Source organism: Heptranchias perlo, chromosome 26 (assembly GCF_035084215.1).
Source record: "Heptranchias perlo isolate sHepPer1 chromosome 26, sHepPer1.hap1, whole genome shotgun sequence".
Taxonomy (NCBI): Eukaryota; Metazoa; Chordata; class Chondrichthyes; order Hexanchiformes; family Hexanchidae; genus Heptranchias; species Heptranchias perlo.
Window position 1 is genome coordinate 24508288 of NC_090350.1, and position 19829 is coordinate 24528116.

The 19829-nt window shown below is 41.8% G+C and overlaps 1 protein-coding gene across 2 annotated transcripts in view; it reads left to right on the forward strand.

Annotated features, from left to right (window-relative positions):
• LOC137342822 (grainyhead-like protein 3 homolog) overlaps nucleotides 1-19829 on the forward strand; it is a 79939-nt gene that overhangs the window by 19282 nt on the left and 40828 nt on the right. For both annotated transcript variants that reach the window (XM_068007008.1, XM_068007009.1), the window contains exons 2-5: nucleotides 12597-12783; nucleotides 13986-14056; nucleotides 16073-16394; nucleotides 19106-19170. In XM_068007008.1, the coding sequence (XP_067863109.1) occupies nucleotides 12597-12783; nucleotides 13986-14056; nucleotides 16073-16394; nucleotides 19106-19170 (645 nt within the window). The remainder of the gene's footprint in view (nucleotides 1-12596; nucleotides 12784-13985; nucleotides 14057-16072; nucleotides 16395-19105; nucleotides 19171-19829) is intronic.

The following is a 19829-nucleotide window of genomic DNA, read 5'->3' on the forward strand; positions in this document are numbered from 1 at the left end:
TTGGGATGTCATGAGGTTGTGAAAGGTGCTATATAAATGCAAGCCATTCTTTCTTTTTTTTAATATATATGTATAATTATTAAGTCAGGATTTTTATTCATAGCCTGCAACTGCTTTCGGATGGTTGAAATAGCAAAGTTGAATGGGAAATATTGACATAGCAATCTGCAATGGTTAATGCTGACAGAAAAGCATAGCCAAAATCGTGTCAACAAGAAGTGAGGTTTGCAGAGAGGAAATTTGCACTCTGTGAGAAATGATTAATAATATCTAGACATATGCTTTGGCAGTGAGTATCAGTGGCCTAATCGGTCTTACCTTCTGTTCACCCAGGATCCACATACTTCCAGCAAGGGTTACCGGATAGCAGACAGGAATGGGGATCAAGGCTGATTTACCCCTCCCTAACCTGAGAACACTAAGAGCTAACCGAGATTCACTAACTTAGAATAGATGAGGGATTGAACCTATGGGGCATGATTTTGACCCCGAGCTGGGAAGGGGCGGGGGGGTGTCGAACTGAGGACGGGAAACCCAGAAGTACAGGTTTCCCGGGCATCCTTATGATTTTGACATAAGGATGTCTTTTACTTTTTTTGTTGGTTTCCCGTCCGACTGGCCAGCCTGATTGACAGGCTGATTTCAGTCTCCCGGGAGAGCAGCCGGGAAGAGGACGTGAAAAGGTAAGTATTCAGGTAAGTCTTTGTTTGGATGGATGGGGTGGCGGGGGGGACGTGGGGGGCATGAGGCACTGATGGGCATGGGGGCAATGGTGGGCATGGGAGTCATGTGGGGGGGAGTCAGTCATGGGGGAGAGATCTGGGTCAGTCAGAGGGGGCGATGTCGGGATCAAGGGGTCATCACGGGGACGGGGGTCCACGATCGGGGGGGTTGGGAGAGACTGGGGGCGAGGGACGGTGATCAGTGGGAGGGTCCGTGGAGATCCGGGGGGGGTCGCGATCATTGGGGGGCACAAAGATCAGGAGGGGGTGTCCACAATCGTTGGGGGGGGGGTCACTGCAGGTAGGCTTGCTGGGCGTGGGGGAAGCACCCCTGCTCCTCCAGGCCCACAGGCTGTGCCAGATAGGCCAGTCTCGGGCCTTCTAGCCTCCTTTCACGTGGCGTAAAGGAGAAGGCCCGGGAATCCCACTCCCAGGGGTTGAAATCACAAAACCTTTGAAAATGGAGACCCGCAGCCTCTTTGAAAGGTTTTAGTGAACAACCTGCCTCCTGGGAACTGATTGGATGCCTACTCCTCGTTCCGCTCCAGTGAAAACCGGAAATGGGCGGGTTGGAGGCGGGCCGGGGGCGGGTCTGAAATGGTTGCGATTTTGAATGCCCCCCGCCCCCAACCCACCCGTTTTTCAATGTTAAAATTCTGCCCTTGATCTTGCTGGCTCAGCTACTAACTGGATAAACTCTCCAAACCACGCAGACTGAGAAGATCCCAGATTCAATCCCCAGTCTGTGCTGAGTATCCCAGCATTAGGGCAGGTAGGATCGTAGATTGGAAGAACAATTTAACTGGGAGAACAGTATGAACAATTGTGGACCAGATGACTCACATCAGTCACAAACTCCCTGCTGAGTAGGATCCTTACCTTGTGCACTTTCTCTGAGAGATCTAGGTAGTTGTCCTTGTCGTAGTAGATCCGCTCCTTGGGGTTGTTTGCTCAATGAATGCTGCTGCTCCTAGGCCCTCTGTTTATTCAAGCCATTCTCTCCTGCTACTGCTGCACTATGTACTATCTGCATCCATGTTTTGGGAATGACAATTCCAGTATACTATTCACTTCTATCATTGATGAAACTTTGAAACCTCTTTCTTCCTTGATTTCTACAAATAGAAAGATTACAGCGTGGAAGGAGACCATTCGGTCCATCGAGTCCGTGCCGGCTTTATGCAAGAGCAATCCAGCTGGTCCCACTCCCCCGAGCTTTGCCTATAGTCCTGCAAATTTTTTCCTTTCAAGTACTTATCCAGTTCCCTTTCGAAGGCCATGATTGAATCTGCCTCCACCACTCCCTTGGGCACTGCATTCCAGATCCTAACCACTCACTGTGCAAAAAAAAGTTTTTCCTCACGTCACCTTTGGTTCTTTTGCCAATCACCTTAAATCTATGTCCTCTGGTTCTTGACCCTTCCGCCAATGGGAACAGTTTCTCTCCATCTACTCTGTCTGGACCCTTCATGATTTTGAATACCTCTATCAAATCTCCTCGCAACCATCTCTGTTCCAAGAAGAACAACCCCAGCTTCTCCAGTCTATCCACATAACTGAAGTCCCTCATTCCTGGAATCATTCTAGTAAATCTCTTCTGCACCCTCTCTAAGGCCTTCACATCTTTCCTGAAGTACATGCGCAGAACTGGACACAATACTCCAGTTGTGGCCGAACCAGTGATTTATAAAGGTTCATCATGACTTTCATACTTTTGTATTCTATGCCTCTTATTTATAAAGCCCAGGATCCCATATGCTTTTTCAACCTGCCCTGCCACCTTCAACGATTTGTGCACATATACCCCCCCCCTAGATCTCTCTGTTCCTGTACCCCTTTTAGAGTTGTGCCCTTTAGTTTATTTTGCCTCTCTTCATTCTTCCTACCGAAATGTATCACTTCGCATTTTTCTGCGTTAAATTTCATCTGCCACGTGTCCGCCCATGCCACCAGCCTGTCTATATCCTCTTGAAGTCGATCACTATCCTCCTCACTGTTTATTACCCTTAGAACCTCCCTAATGTTTGAGAAACTGAATACCTTGGTGCTTTCTATGTACGAGGTGGACAGACACCAAGGCAAGGGAATTCACAAGCAAGCAAATGTCATAGAACGAAATGCCTTGCTTCAAACACACAATTCAAGCCTTTCAAGACTCGCTCATTTGGAATGAGAGTCACTCAATTTGCTTTAAAATGTAATCTATTTTGAAGTAGCTTACTCTGAGGAATAAACATAACTCCATATCTTTAGATATATTTGCATAACCTGTCTAATTCTTTTTGATCATATAGAAGGAGGCCCTCCTTGTCTATGATGTTTGTTTGTCTGCGAGAGTGGGAAGAAACTCTCTATTCATGGTGTCCATTTCCCTGACCATCTGGGAACTTGTCGTATGCTGATTAGCTTACTCCTAACATTTTTCCAATATTGACAGCCCTATATGTACTGCCACAGAAATGGACAAGAGGCCTAACCCAGGTTCAGAGGGGAATGGACCATATAACACCCTCTCCCTAAGCCTGCCTGGCAGACAGCTCAATTTCCTTCCCCCTCCCTAACATTGACAGGTAAACACACACACCATTGATAAGTGCTGCTCCACATGCAGTCAGAGAATGTACATCATTGACACAGAACTGTTCTCAACTATGCGAATAAAATACATGCCATGCCATTTCATTCACTTACTAATCAGTATTTTCTTGTTGAAGACATATTTCCCCTTGTACTTCCCAGATGTTTTTCCTACATTTGTCTGTATGCCCACATGAGTAAAATCACACCAAGACAAGTCTGGAAACAATGAAAATATTGTATTTGGCTAAATAGCAAATACATCTAATAGCTACACCGACTTGAACATTTTGTTTAAAAACTACAACTGTTAATGTGCTGTTAATAGCATAACTCATAAATAACTCATAGATCAACCAAAATGATTACTGTTAACAAATGGAATGGTTATGACTGGAAAAACCGATAGCACATCTCTAACATAAAAATATTGGAGGGTGTAAATGCATAGAATTTCCCAATTATGGAATCAGATCCCACCATGTCTCCTTCAAATAGTTCAATATGTTAAACATTTGTCTGTTGATATCGCCAAAACTAAATTCTAGGCTAAAAAGCTTAAGTATATTTTCAAGAATTTAAAATCTTTTAATGTCATAATTTTAATAGAAGTTCACTGAATGTGTAAAGTTTGCTTCAAAGGTTTCCTCTGTGTGTAATGGTTAACAAAAAAGTAGATGTGAGAAATCACGAAGAGCCACCAGCACCAGCAGAAGAGGTGTCCACCTTTTCACCACATCAATTACTAAAGACACAGTGCACCATTGACTGATCATGTGCAGCCGTTTGTATGCTGACATGCCTAAATAGAATAGCATATGAGCGGTAATTTTACAAATTTGCTTCGCTCGCCAGGATGCATATCAGGAATTCTGGTGCACGCTCCCCACAATTTTCTGTCCATTGCAAAATAAAAGAATAACAGATTGCAAGATAAAGTAATAGTGACATAATATTATTTAATGAATGAGTGCGTATGGTGTTCCAGTGAATGCGCTATAATAATAACTTACATTTATGTAGAGTCTTTAATGTAGCCAAGCTTCACAGAGATGAAATTAGACAAAAATGGATACTAAGCCAAGGAAGGAGCTATTATGAGGGGTGACTAAAAACTTGGTCAAAATGGTAGGTTTTAAACAGGATCTTATAGGAGGGGAGGGAGGTGGAGAGATGGATGGGTTGAGGGAACGGGTTCCAGAGCACAGGGCCTCGATGAACGAAGGAATGGTCGCCAATGGTAGGGTAAAGGGAGAGGCCAGTTGGAGGAACAGAGTTTGGAGGAGGGGCAAGGCCATGAAGGGGATTTAAACACGAGGATAGGAAATTTAAATTGGAAACGTTGGAGGACTGGGAGCCAATGCAGGCGAGGGCAGGGCTGATGGGTGAATAGGACTTGGTACGGGAGAGGATGGAGGAGCAGAAAATTGGATGAGTTGAAGTTTAAGGAGAGTGGAGAATGGAAGGCTGGCCAGGGGAGCATTGGAATACTTGAGTCTGAAGGTGACAAAGGCATAGGTGAGGGTTTCAGCAGCAGATGAGCTGAGGTAGGCGCAGAGGTGATGTTACAGAGGTGGAAATAGGCAGCCATTTGTGATATAGGGTCAGAAGCTCAGCTCAAGGTCAAATAGGACACCAAGATTTCAAACTGTCTGGATAAGACTGAGATAATAGTTGGGGAGGGGATGGAATCGGTGATATGACGTTTTTGGCAGGGGCCGAAGACAACGGCTTCAGTCTTCTCAATGTTTAGCTGAAGGAAATTATGCCTCACTGAAAACTGAATGTGTCTTTCTGCTGTGCTTACTCTTATGGGGGGTCTTTTTCATTTTATGTTGACATCAGGTGGGCGGTGTGGTGCTGATCGATGTAGGTGGGAAGTCCAGTGATTCCTCCATGGAGCTGAGCTGGAAGTAATGAGCTGTTGGTGGGGAGGGGGCGGCGGGGGGGGGGGGGGTAAGCAATTGGCTGGGGATATACGGATAGGCCAGTAGTGGGTGGCAAGAATTTTGTGGGGCCAGGTGGAGCGTTCATACCCATTGCATCGGGGTTCTATAAATAGCGTAGGACCCCCGATTAGCATATTAAAACTGGCTTCTCGCCTGGAACAGATGGGCACTCCAGCAGCCCATTTTCAGGGCAGACCAAAAATAGCGTCTGGAGCAGCAGCAGGAGTGGGGCGGTAAGTGCTGCATCATGATTTTTGGAGCGGTACCATCTCACCTGGCGGGATGCTGAAAAATCCCCCCATGATGTGTGTACTTTTGCATATTGCATGAGCGTATGAGTTAGTTTTTAAATGTTCCTTTAGTTGAGGAAGTAACAGTGGCGCGTGAATGCTGAGCCAACTGGTAAACAACAAGATCTAAGATGCATGCGTGACTAGAGCAATTTTTTTGGATTAGTGCCAGGAATGCCGATGTAGTGCCACTGCTTTCTGATCTTGCAGAGCAATGTGATGACCCAGGATTTCCACTGATGTTACTGTCCCTGTTTCTATGCTTCTTGGAGATCATCTCCTTATGACCTTTTATAGAGCTACCTGAACATAGAACCATGTGCCTCTCTTGGGTCTTTGAACTCCTCCATGATGGATGTCCAAGCCATTCGGAACTGCCCTTGAGTACTTCTTGGATTTGAACCCTGAGGCATCCCTAGTAGAATTCCTTTGTTTGAGCTATTAAATTTGTATTGCATGAATTATCTACAACAAAATCACATGCAGCTGCCATTTTGGTTTTGGTTCGATAAGTTCTGCAATATCAATGAAATTGACATATTGCACATAAAAAGGGAAATAAATAACCCTAAATGTTTTAAAAGTTCAATTTTAATTCCCCACCTCTTGCCTGACTGATGTAGGTGGAACGTTGTCATGTTTAGGTAATGACAATTGTTGCTCTTATTTGTTTGAAGACTTCAACATAATTTCTGTACCAAAATCTGTAATATAGCAAGAGGGACATTTGTTTCAAATTTATGTCATATTGAAAATATTTGTACATTTTGGCTTTTCTGGTTTGATTTTTGGAATATTCATCGCTAGAAATTTACATAAGAATATTTCTGCAGATGTGTTGCAAATAAAATGAAAAGATGTCCTGACATTCAAAGCTGGAAAGGTCATTTGGTTCTCCAAGAGTTAAATCATCATGACACAAATGTGTGCATTTTCTCATTGTAGTGGTTATTAAAGAGGAGATGTTCGGCCAGCTCTTCTGATTCTGTGTGTCCGGCAGGGAGCAGCAACCATCAGCTGTGCAAATCAGAAATCACAGGCTCGCTGCCAACAATTTTCCATCCGTTAACATTAATGTATGGAAACTCGTGGGCTGCACGCCAGTGGCTTCCAGTTGTGCGTTGGTGAGGCTTCCCTCTGGTAGTTCAAATGTAGAAAATAACCCCTGATATCTTCTGATTCAATGATCAAGAATGCCTTGTTTCATTGATTACTTGTTTGGTTGACGGGGACTTGTTAAGTGCACTTAGATCTCTGTGGAGAGAAATGTATTTTTCTTCTATATTCAGTGAATAATGCCATATTTGCAGAATATTTTTGTTTGTATTTTTTATGTCGAATTGTCAATTATAAATTTGCATATGATATCATTGAACTCCTCTGAAAATTTTTACTTCATAAGAATTAAGAGGTTGAAAGCTGGATATTCAAACAGTTCAGTAGGATTACTTTAAATCTAGTTTTGTAAGTATTTTAATTATTAATTCCTCAGGAATGCAGTTCTGATACAGGCAGATTAAAATAAAAATTTCAGCTTCCAGATTGTAGGGAACAGGTTTGCTTATACTGCCCTCATTTGGTTCCATGCTTACTTATCCAATTGTTGCCAGAGCATTTCCAGCAATACCTTCTTTTCCTGCCCCAGCACCGGTACCTCTGGAGTCCCCCAAGGTTCTGTCCTTGGCCCTCTCCTTTTCTTCATCTACAGATGACATCATTAGAAGACATGGGGTCAGCTTCCACATGTAGACTGATGATACCCAGCTCTACTTCTCCACTGCTTGTCTCAACCCCTCCACTGGCTCTGTATTGTCACCAGCGACTATTTTCATTGGAACAAAGCGAAGGGAGATTTGATAGAGAATTTTAAAATTATGAAAAGTTTTGATTGAGTAAATAAGGGGAGTCAGTGATATGGGATTGCCAATTTAAAATTGTCACTAAGGGAGTGAGAAAAAGAGGCTCGGAGAAATTTGTTTACACAGGGGGTTGTTGGAACATGGAATGCTTTGCCACAAGGAGTGGTTAAGGAGGAAACCATTGGAACTTTTAAGGGAGAATTGGATAAATATTTAAAGCAAAAGAAGATATAGGGATATGGGGAGAGCACAGGGCAGTGGGATTAGTTTTAGATTGATCTAACAAAGAACTGGCACACACACAAAGGGCCAAGTGGCTTCAGTCTGTGCTATAAATTTATATGGATCTATGGACTATTAATATAAACAAAACTATATTGCCTCAAATAAATTTGATTTTTGATTTATTTTATTTCGGTGATAGTGGTAGATAATGACAATTAACGTCATTAGATTGAATCATCATTATTGGGTCATATCTTTAGGAGTTATAGCAAGATATTACAGACTATTATACCCAGATGTTTCTTAAATGAGCAAAACCATAAGGTCCTGTAGCCTCGTAGCCTGGTGTGTTGATGTACAAGTAAGCATCAAGCAGGGAAGTGCAAATGTCAAAACACCTCCTCTTCCATCTTGCATAACCAGTGCTCTTGGTTGTTGGTTGTAGTCTGGCTGTCATTCAAAATCATCTTCTTCATCTGGATGAGTTTTGATGGTTTTAGGCTGGGCTACTGGTGAAGTGCTGTGCAGATGTGAGCTCTTCACTATCAGAAGTTGTGATGGTGATAGTGGGGAGGATGGAAATTGAAAAACAATAACTGGGTAAGTAAATAACAGCACTATCCAAGTTGGTCTTTTGAATTTGCTATATTAGCAATAAGCAAAGAGGTTCCTGACTCAGACCATTCCACCATCACAGGTGGAAGAGTTAGTGACCAATAGATGAGGGTTGGGATAAAAGAACAGAGAGGGAGAATTGTTATGTGTAGTAACATCATAAATGCATTAGAAAACGAAGTGTTTACAATGTCACTACACATGATGGCCAGAACCCCTACCTTCAGATGGTGATGCACTAATTAAATTTGCTGTGTTCTTTGTAAACAGTTTCCAAAGCAGGATATTAATAATATATATTTGCACAATGGTGCCTCTTTTTTTTACATTGTCAAACTACCATGTTCACTCTAAAACCCTAAAAACTCTGGGGTGATTTTAACCAAACCTGCCCGGCAGGAAGCTGACAAGATCGGGTCGGCTGTCCATTTCACGTTGCACCTGATTTTACTCTTCATTGCTTTGGGTTTGATTAAAATAATCCCCTCTGTGGCTGGGGTTTTCTGCTTGTGGGAATCCCTATTCAATTTTCCTCTCATTTATTTTAATGTACAGGAATACCGTGGGCTGGCAAGTGCACAAGCAGAAAACGCGGCCAATGTGCCTGTTGGTATCCTTGATGCTGTTAATCAGATGCTCATGTAAACAAACTAGGGCCATTAAAGTGTGTGCCTTTAGGAGAGAGCAAAACAATTGTGGACAATAATATCTTATTGAAACATACAAAATTCTTACCGGGCTCGACAGGGTAGATGCAGGGAGGATGTTTCAGCTGGTTGGGGAGTCTAGAACCAGGGGTCACAGTCTCAGAATAAGGGGTAGGCCATTTAGGACTGAGATGAGGAGAAATTTCTTCACTCAGCGGGTGGTGAATCTTTGGAATTCTCTACCCTAGAGGGCTGTGGAGGCTCAGTCAATGAGTACATTCAAAACAGAGATCGATAGATTTCTAGATAGTAAAGGCATCAAAGGCTATGGGGATAGTGCAGGAAAATGGCATTGAGGTAGAAGATCAGCCATGATCTTATTGAACGGCGGAGCAGGCTCGAGGGGCCGGATGGCCTACTCCTGCTACTATTTCTTATGTTCTTATAATTTGAGTAGTTAAAAATTATCCTTGTTCAGTGTGACTTAAGTAGATTCTTTAACAGCATTACAAAAATGGAATCCTTTCATTTGACTTGACATTCTGTTCTTGAGGGACTCGATGGAGCAGGGAATTACTCCTTTCATCTCTTGAGAAGTGGATTCAAACCCAGCCCAGACAAATGGTTTTCCCTGTCTGGCTATGAGATTTCTAAGTGATTTCAGGTGTTTAAATTACTTCCACTGGACAGGCAGCTCTAGCTCAAAACTACAGAATAGAAAAAAATTGTCAGTTTTGTCTAAATAGGCCGTATAGTATTCAGGAATAGGAATGTTGTGCTATTGCACTGATGAATCCTCTTTTGAGCTTGGAGTGAAAGCACATTGTTGAACCAAAGTAGAAATAGCTTTACTCTGCAGCTGATGTGTATTGTAACTTGCCTGGTAATGGTTGATACTGGTTCTGATAGCACAAATTGAAAAGATATCCCATTAACACAGAAACCATCACCTTTGATGAACAGAAAATTCACCCCAAATGACCAATGAGAAGTTTCCTTCACTTGGCATTAATAAGAAAATGAGCAGGATATGTTCCCAGCAGTCTCAGTCTTGGCAATTCCCCAGCCATATAGAGGAACCAGATGTGGTTATCAATGTACTGCATTCATATTGTGTAATAACTGAACAAATGTCATAGAAACAGAGTCAGCTTCAAGAGAGGGGACACACAGCTGGAATAGTGCCTGATTTGGTGTAGTTGTGAAATGGCAACCTGCCAGAGAGAAAAGTAGCACTCCTTCACTTTACTTGGAAAGCCAAATTGAGAATTTGCAGAAAACAATCAACCACTGGAGGAGACTTTTCTCAAAAGCTTTCACCTCTAGCCAAACAAATACTGTTTTGAGATTTTGACTCCACTCCAACCAGCACATAGATCCCCAATTTAAAAAGATCTGTAACCATATTGAACATTTCTTGAATTTGGTAGAAATGTGTTATTTTGCATAGAATCAAAGAAAGGTTACAGCATGGAGGGAGGCCAATTTGGCCCATCGATTCCGTGCTGGAGCAATCCAGCTAGCCACACTCTGCCGCCCTATACCCATAGCCCTACAAGTTTTTTCCTTTCAAGTACTTATCCAGTTCCTTTTGAAAGCCATGAGTGAATCTGCCTCTACCACCCCCTACCCACACCCCAGCAGTGCATTCCAGATCCTAACCACTTGTGTCACCTTTGGTTTAAAAATAAGTTTTTCCTCATGTCACCTTTGCATATTGGGTAATGTTGGGTTTCAAATTATTACAAAGAAGGTCTTCTCGTCATTTTTTCCTGGTAATCTACCAGTAAATCCTTCTTTTTCCATCACTTTAAAATAGAAAAAAAGAGCCTCTTTACATCCCTATATCCCAAAGGAGAAAGAATCCCAGCCCTAAAACTAAACATTGTGGGCTAGAGTTTCCACTTGTTTCTGTTAGTTTTGTGCCCAGATTCCAGCAGAATAGCCGAACCAACACAAAAGGTCGTGGAATTTAAAACAGAAGTGAGTTACGCCCCCAAATCACTTACGCACATGTTTTCCGCAATCTATTACGTTGGCTCAAGATTCAAATCGTCGAGATCAGGCCCTGCCCACAAAACTGGCCACGCCCCCAGGTCGGAATTGCGAGATTCCACCGATTGCGCTGGTTGGGGAAGGCTCTTCAAATTGCGTTCATTTTCTTAGGTGCACAGGCACCAGTAGGCACGTTTTAAAAGTTTCGTCATATCAAAAAATATTTAATTTACTAAGAAACTGATTAGTGTACACCAATGAAACTATTAAATGGTTCCGTTTTTTTTTAAGAGTCATTTTTAGTGATTTTTAAATCAAGTTACTCACAGGCAGAGGACTGGACACCCTTCTTAAAATGCTTATTTTTGGTGATAAACTCATTTTCAAAATGCATTAATAAAACTGCACCATGTTACCCACTCCAATACACCAAGGAATACTTTCTAATGGAAATACATTTTGCATAAAGAAATGAACTGTAACCTAACCAACGCAATTTCAAGCGCGTTTTGCATAAAAATTTCCCGATTGCGCCCAAAAACCCTTTATGTTTGCGATAGGAATGTGCCTTTTTGAACTTACCAGATGCTTATTAGCAGAATGCAAGCCAATTTGGTACGATGTAAGGCAGTACTTTTAAGAGGAATGTGTTTTGTTAATTTTGGATGACACAGGAATGAAACCATTATCTCGGAAAGATCAAAATCTTTCAGACAGCATATTCTGAGGGTATTTCATATTATTCTTTGAAAAGCAGATTGTTGGACAAGATTGTTGATAGAAACTTGAGAAAAATGAAGTGTTGGGGTGCAGCAACGAGCCCTGTAGTTAAAATGTCACTGAGGGGTGTGACACGGTTTGCCTATTGTAGCATATTTAAAAAATAGCAAGGAGAATAAACAATATTGAAATGGAGCAGGTTGGTATCATAGTAACGACAAGTGCCATTCCAGCAAGCATTGACAAATAGATCTGACTACTCAAAATTATTATTTTTTGGATGAATGATAACACTTTATAGCACTATGCTGTACTTTTGTTAATTATTCCTTCATTTCTGACAAATGTTGATGTCCTCTATCCTCTATTCATTTTCGATCTGATAATGCTACGTCTTCTACTGCACATTCACAGCTATTCTTCGTTTTTAAATCAGTCTTTTTAACTGTCTAAGCACATTGGCTATGATTTTGTTACTGGCGTAAACACCAGGCCGGATTCTGTGCCTGCACCCAGTTGTATATCTCCTCCTTTGCCAGTGTCATCACGAGGGTAGGACATGCTCATCAGAATCTAACGGCATTCAGCTTCTACCTTGATCAATTTGGAAATGTCTCATTCTCTGGTATCCTGCAGGCATTGGACATACTGTTGGATTCACCACCCAATTCAGAATGATGTGAAATCAGTTTCTTTTTGCTATGATCAATCTCATCGTTCACGTAACTTTGGCTCGAACCTGCTCTTGAGCTGTCTGCTGGAAGTATGAATGATGAGTCTTGCCAATTTTGTTCTCCTTCTCTGCATGGGTGAGGCCAGGATCCCAGCAACTGGGAGAATCGAGCCTGTGGCACCTCATGTTGGTGCACCACTGCACTGCCATTAATTAATGGTTTTCTGTATTTGTCACCTGCATTTACAAGCAGCCATTTTATCTTTTGTCCCAATAATGTCAGCTTACTTGGTTTTCACTGTAACTCTGATTAATTTATTTCAGTATGAGACCTGTGGTGGTGCTCCACAATGAGGGAGTTAACTTCCAACTACATTCTGTCAACAGCGAGGATGAAGCTTGGAAAAACTACCTGGAAAACCCATTAACTGCAGCAACAAAGGCCATGATGAGCATCAATGGTGACGATGAAAGTGTAGCTGCTTTGAGTTTCCTCTATGACTATTACAAGGTAATTAATTTGGATTGAAAATTAGGCTTTAAGTCTGATCAAAAGGGACAAGTTTGATTTGTATAAAATAACAAGTTTTTACGATAGTAACAAAGTGTCAATTCAAGGAACCCTCTGCTTTCTGTACAGCATCACAATGTTAATATGACATCATGATGACTAACACAACATGACATGAAAATATTTTGCAAGTTTTGATCCCCTCCCATTTTTTTGCGATTCTATATATCTCTATTAGCCCACTGCCTCCACAGCCTCCTTTACCAGAAGGGTAGGGCAATCCAAACCATGAATATTTACACTAATGTCATCAAACTGTTCCTTGACCTATTTGGCAACAAACAGGGACTCCTCAAGTCAGTTCCCTTAGGGGTTACTTGAATACGAATATCAAATTAGTCTAGGAATTTAACTTAAGTTCCCTTGACAACAGTTCAATGCTCCAAAGCCAATCACCCATTTAGAACTTTTTCATTTTCCATTTAATAGCCAAATTGAGATATAAGTGATCAAAAGAATTATTTTCTTGCTTTCCGAACATCAAGTGGCACAGTGGGTCCTACCAACATAAGCTTTTGCTGTAGTGGATGTTCCCATACGAAACTAAATGTTCTCCTCGATTGCAGCACCTTACTAAAAAACCCTATACTGATAGGCGGGCTAGTTTTTATTTTCCTGCTTATGGTCTGGAAGTCTTTTCAGTTGTCAAAAAGCTACTGCTTGCGATAGCCCATCAAACTACTGAGATGTCATAGATACATCAGGCAACCTACATATATGCAAACCAGGGCTGCTATGTGATTATTTGTTCTCTTTAAAATAGGGGCGAGAGACTTGAATGCAGGGAAGCGAAGAGACGCTTTGGTATAACACACTTGAGATGTGCATATTGAACAACAATGTGCATTTGAAAAATGTTAACCTCACTATAAAATGTGCTGCAAAATTCCTATAAACATGAAGGAACCCACATAAATAGTCTATTATCTCATTATCAAAAGTCAGATAATATCAAGTCATTTAATTTAAAATAACTGATGTAAACAAGCTAATGGTTGAACCCTCCTAAGTATGTGTTATTCTACAATCACTATCGGCAGTCCAAACAGATTCCTGATGACTGAAACTATTTTTTGCCAATCTCAACTGTTTGTGCATTTCCCGTACTCATTTTTTTTAATGTGATGCATTTCTTTTTAAAGGTTCCAAAGCAGGAAAGAATTCTTTTACCTGGAAAAGTACCTCGTCCATGTGAACAGAATTTAGTAAAGAGGTAAGAGATATGTTTAGATCTTAATGTTTTTTTTTCACTGACTGGCCACGTCATATTTCACTCAAGGAAGAAAATGCACTGGACTGAATTCCCCTGAGGGCAAATGCTTTTGCCATTTTCTGTCTCAAGTGGCCTTTCTTTTTACTTTCAGTGCAGACAAAAATGCACAAGAAGTGAACCCCTGACTCAGAGCAGGAATCAAGCAAATGTCTCTCCCCAAAAACCACTAAAATTACAGCATACCATTTTTTCACCTCTGCACCTATTTACAAGATAATAGGGAAGAATGGAGTGCATTTGCCGTCCGCCCAATAGTCCCAAAGGGAGGCCCGGTTTACTTTAGCATTCGTCTGGCAGGTTGTAGATGGAAAATGAGTGCCCCGGGCAGCCCGCTGGTTTGGGGCTGCCACAATATCGGGCTGCTTACCCACCCTCCAGGCTGGAAGAAGATAGAGGCATGGGGAGGACTAACCCAACCCTTTCCACCCCCAACATATGCTTCCAACGAGGATCACTAAGTATTAATCGAGACAGAACCCTGGTCAAGGAAGTGGAACCAGGTGTGGCAGCTACCCAAACTGGATTTGTGAAGCCTGGAGGAACACTCCTGCTCCTTCCAGCCAAACAAAAATAGTGTAAAACTTGCCTTTGGCTCCTTTTTGTCTCCAGTACTGTCCTAAAATGGCAATCGGGATTCTATGTACAGCCCCTCAAGGAAAGTACAAAAAAATTTACCTTAAATAACCTTTCGTGGTTCCGGATCCTCTTCCCACCATCTTCACTTAGCAGGAAAGCTGCAGCAGCTTCCCCGCTTCAGGCCAGAGTTAAAATGACGCCATCAATCTGCATATTTAATGAAAGACCCCATTGGCTTCAGCCAGGTGCTTTTGCCACCTGCTCAAAATAGTTGGGTTAAAATCAAGATCAACGCGAAGGAGGTGGGAAATTGGCAGGTAAATCACCAGGGACATTTTGGCTTGTGTGGATCATAGACCAGTTGGGCCAAATGGCCTGTTTCTGTGCTGTAGACTCTATGGCCCCGATATCTACGGGGAGGCGGGGAGGGAGCCAGGGGGAGACGTAGCGGCCCGGAAACCCAGAAATGCGGGTTAATGGCAGGACCTCATTTAAGTTTTTTGACACTGTTTCCCGGCCGGCAGCCAGCCAGATTGAGAGGCTGGCTGGTTGTCAGGCGGAAAGGCCTGCAGCACCAGGCCGCAGCCGGGGAGCGGAGAGGAGGGAGGGAGAGATCGTGGGTTGGGGGAGACATCGGAGGGGGGTGGAAAGGACAACGCTGGCCGGAAGTAGAACAGGGGGTGGGGAGTCCAATTGCGGGGGGGCGGGGACGGCAGTGTTCCGATTGCGGGGAGGGAAGGAGGTTTGCGTGAGGCGATGGGGGAAAGCACTCCTGCTCCTCCTGGCCCTCAAGCAGTGCTGGAGAGGCACTTACCTGTTGGAACCAGCCATTCTCACCTTCCTTCAGCTGCTAGGTTTCCTAAGCTCTGGGAAACCCAGCCTGCAACCATTAAATTTAAAACTGTCCTAAAATTTGAGGCATGCAGCCTCATTAAAATATTTAAATGACGGGCCTGCCTCTGGAGAGCAGGTTAGTCGCCCGCCCCCAACCCATCTCCATTAAAACCGGAAGTTGGAAGCGGGTTGGGGGGTGGGTTTCCCATTTTTGAATTGTTAACCCCTTCCCCGCCCGTCTCCCACCTGTCCTGGGGGGTTAAAATTTCCCCTATGTAACTGTCCACCCGTCCAGTGTCCACCATGCAGGTAGGATTAAAATTGCCCCCGCTCTTACAGTTGAAGGAGTTGTATGAATTAGTCCCTGACTGACTGCCCTACTCTCTCACTGGAAGGAAGCTGTGAGATAGAAACTGGGGCTCGAGTCTATTTTCTCACTTGAAGGGGGTGTTTGGAGTTGAAAGCCATCCAGAAAATCAAAAATCTAATAAAACAAGGGGAAAAATTTGATATGGTGCCTTTTTCACAACTGCATTTTTTCTACAGGAATAACACTGCAATTGGATTTGAATTCGATGACATTCCATCTCTGGATAACTCTATTCAAGCTATGAAACTTTTGCCTGAAGTTATCACCATGTCAACAGAGTATCCTGATCCAACCAGAAGATCCCATGGTCTCAGTTCAGATTCTATCTTTACAGTTCCCAAATCTCAGCCACAGTTGGATAGCTATACCATTACTCCCACGGGTTCATTTGACTGCAATCTAACTGATTCATTTGATAATATTTTAATGACTCATCCACAACAAAGGTGGGCTCCTGAGAACAGTTTCAAAGATGCATTCAAGGATATTTCTTCTGAGGTTAGTTTAGTTTCCATAGTAATCCAAATATTTATTAAAGTAAATGTTTATGAAATGAATTAAATTGAGGTAGCTTATAACATCATCTTAGCAAGGTTAAGACACACCTGATTAATATTAGTACAAATAAATCAACTATGCTATAAATTATTTGTGTACCAATGGATTGTGCAATAAAGGATTTATACAATACAGGTTCAAGCCTGTGTTTCTGCTCTTGGCAAGGTCTTGATCTTGATTTGGTCACTGCGGGGAGATATAATAGTGGAGGACATTAACCTTGCCTGATCTCTCACCTCTCCTTACGGTTGGCTATAAAGCAGTTTGGCAGAAGCCTTGAAGTGAGTCATCAGGCTGTGCTCTCAGCTGGGTGATGACACAACATGAAGAAAACATCTAAAGGGGGAAAATAGTTTCAAAGATTATAATAAATGATTACAGTCGAGGAATGAACTGAGAAAGCAGTGGGATAGATGAAATGGTCTACTGTTCCTGTGTTTCTGTGGTGAGGGAGGGTCAGACAAGAAAATGGTGTCTGTGGAAGGGAGCAGAACAGGGTTGAACAATAGAGATGGACAAATATTCTGGAGTTTTGCTTGATAATCTTTGGGGTTCAATGAGGTATTTATGAAGAGCTAATGTCTAACCAAACCTATCTTATGAAATGACAGCTGATGGTGATGAATCAGTCCTGGTTATAGGAATAACAGAAAATAGCAAACATGAATTGTTTAACTACTGTTAAAGCTGAAGATGGTTTGATTCAAAAATGGGCAGTAAGTTTGGAAGGTTAGCTACTCGGTAGCCAATGATTGCTTTTGAAGAATTACTGTGCACTTTTGTTTTTTAATCTGAGATAAACAATAAGGGAATCTGCAATGAGGTTAGATAAGAATTTGAAAGCTAAAGTTGCAAAATGAAGTTTATTTTCCCTACCAATGTAAACTAGTTTATCTGGCTATATTCAGTGCCGCTTGCTGCTGCCACTCCGTATTGAATTTTCAAGATTGACAAAGCTCTCTTTAGCTCAATTGTCTTTATATATTTTAAATTTAAAAAAAAAGTAAATCTTCATAGATAATTAAAATCTCTCCAGGCTCCAACATGCCCCGGCCCAGGCCCCATGCACAGCAATCCCACCCTGGGATTAAATTGGTACCAGTGTGTTTTGATGCAGAGTAAAGCTGTACCTGTAATCTCAGCCCTATCATCAGAAGAACACGCACTGTTGCACAAGGGTGTCATTTTTCCATTTCCCATGCCAACTGTCCTCAGGCCATTCTGAATGAGATTGCCATTTGGTGCCAGCTAGAGTCTAATAAGGGACAATGTATTCTGTGGGCCCCAGATGCTAGATTCAGACTACTCAAACTCATTTCACGTAGAACAGCTTTAGAGCTAGCAGCCAGAGGAGACTGTCATCTCATCAGTCTGAATTGGATTTCAACTCGGGCCCTAGCGATGACAGACCAATATTCAATCCATTGGTCACTCAGTGCCCCTAAAAGGGATGTTGCAGAACAGGGGAAAAGAGTAGGAGAAAGAAGTTAACAACCTAAAGGAAATATTTCAAAGAAAGAAAGAGCCAGTTGTGAAATTACTATACACATGACATCTACTTTCAGGCATTAGATATTCCATTAGTGATATCAATGCCAGTGTCTGTGGACTGAACCTTCCCAATTGAGATGGAGAGCATGGATTAAAGATCTCAAAAGAGGCTAATTTAGGGAGAACTAAACAGTGTACGGTTTAAGCAACTGCATAGGAGTTCAGTTGCTAACAGTAAAGTTTGAACTTTTAAGTCCTTGAATTTAACTTTTCAAAATCCTAGCGGAAACTCTGATGCAGATCAAAGAGCTCACCAAGCAAAAGGGAACAAATGGCAGTAAAAAAATTGTTGCACATTACAGGTAGCTTAAAATATTTTTTTGTTCCTTATTTTAATGCCAATTTTCTCCCTTTTGCCTCTGAAAGCATCAACTCATTAATGGGGTTCTGTTCCATGGGTGCTGGGCACTCTTGTGTCATCCCAGACAGTTAGTATTGGCCAGGGAGGGGAAGCTATAATAAGCAAACCCAACCCTTTCTTCTCCCAACATACATTGCCTACAAGGATCACTGGGTACTAATCATGAGACAGAACCCTAGCCAATTTCCTCTTCCTTAACCCTGAAGTTTTCAGGCCTGAAGCCAGTAGTAGCGTTTGTATTATTGCCCTGAAATCAGTTAACTCAACACAAACCATTGATTGAATATGAGACCTTCCTGGTATGAATGGTTCAGTTACTCACTGCTTTAATCAGCTCAGTGGTGATGCTTACCTTAAAATGTTTAGAGCATATTTTATGTTTAAATGTAGAGTCACCTCAGTAGCTACAATGCTACAAAATTGAGAGAGCTATAACTTAAATCACTATCTTTACTTACATTAGCATCCAGGCTCTCTCAATAGGTGAGTTTTCTGGTCTTGGTCAAAAAGTTAAGAGGAAACTGATGGGCACTTAGAAGAGGTTCCTTCCTATCATGCTTAAAGGTACCTGCTGGGGAGTTGACTAAAGAGCAGCATTGATTTGTATCTCCATGGAAATATATATGGACAGACTTTGCCAAATGAAGGGGAAAACACAGACTGGGTAATGGAAAACTTGGGAAAATAATGAAATAAATGTATCTAATTTAAGCATCTCTTGCATTTTTTTAAATAATAGGCTTTTCTTAACGATTTGGTAAGAGCATCTTGTGCTGAGGAAAATGTTACAAATAATAGACCACGGTAGGTATATTCCTCCTAACATTTGCACCATTTTGTAGAGTCTTTTAAAGGAACACACTTTTTATTTCACATTTTATGGGACCATATTATGTTGCAGTTTGATTATTGATGGGGGAAGGGCAGGGAGAAGGCTACAAACATATTTTCAAACCCTCTTAGACCCTAGTTCCTAGCTACACAATTCACTGATATGATGAAGCTGATTATGTGATACCAATAATATGGTGGTCATCAAAAAAATTCAAACAGAACACTGAATCTACCTCAGCTTATATATCATTTTGTGCAGCATAACATCCCCTACAACCACACACAAGATCTGGATAGCAATTTGCTTTTCATTTATGTTTGCATGAAATAGGTCTGTTTGTTTTCAATGTCTATCAAAAATTGCAATTTCACACACACTCACAGACACACACATGCACACATATACATTAGCAAGAATAAACTGAATAGTATGAGATAGGACCCATTATAGTTGGTGTGGAAAATTCAGTTACATTAATGGAAAGAGTAAATTGATTATGCAAGAAGTTGTAATTAAATGGGTTTTCCATGAATCTTAATAATATTGTGTAATCTAGTTGGTCTTTTATTTATAATTTGCAAGCAAAAATATTACAATAAAGCATCCCGACTCACAGTTCTGGGCATAG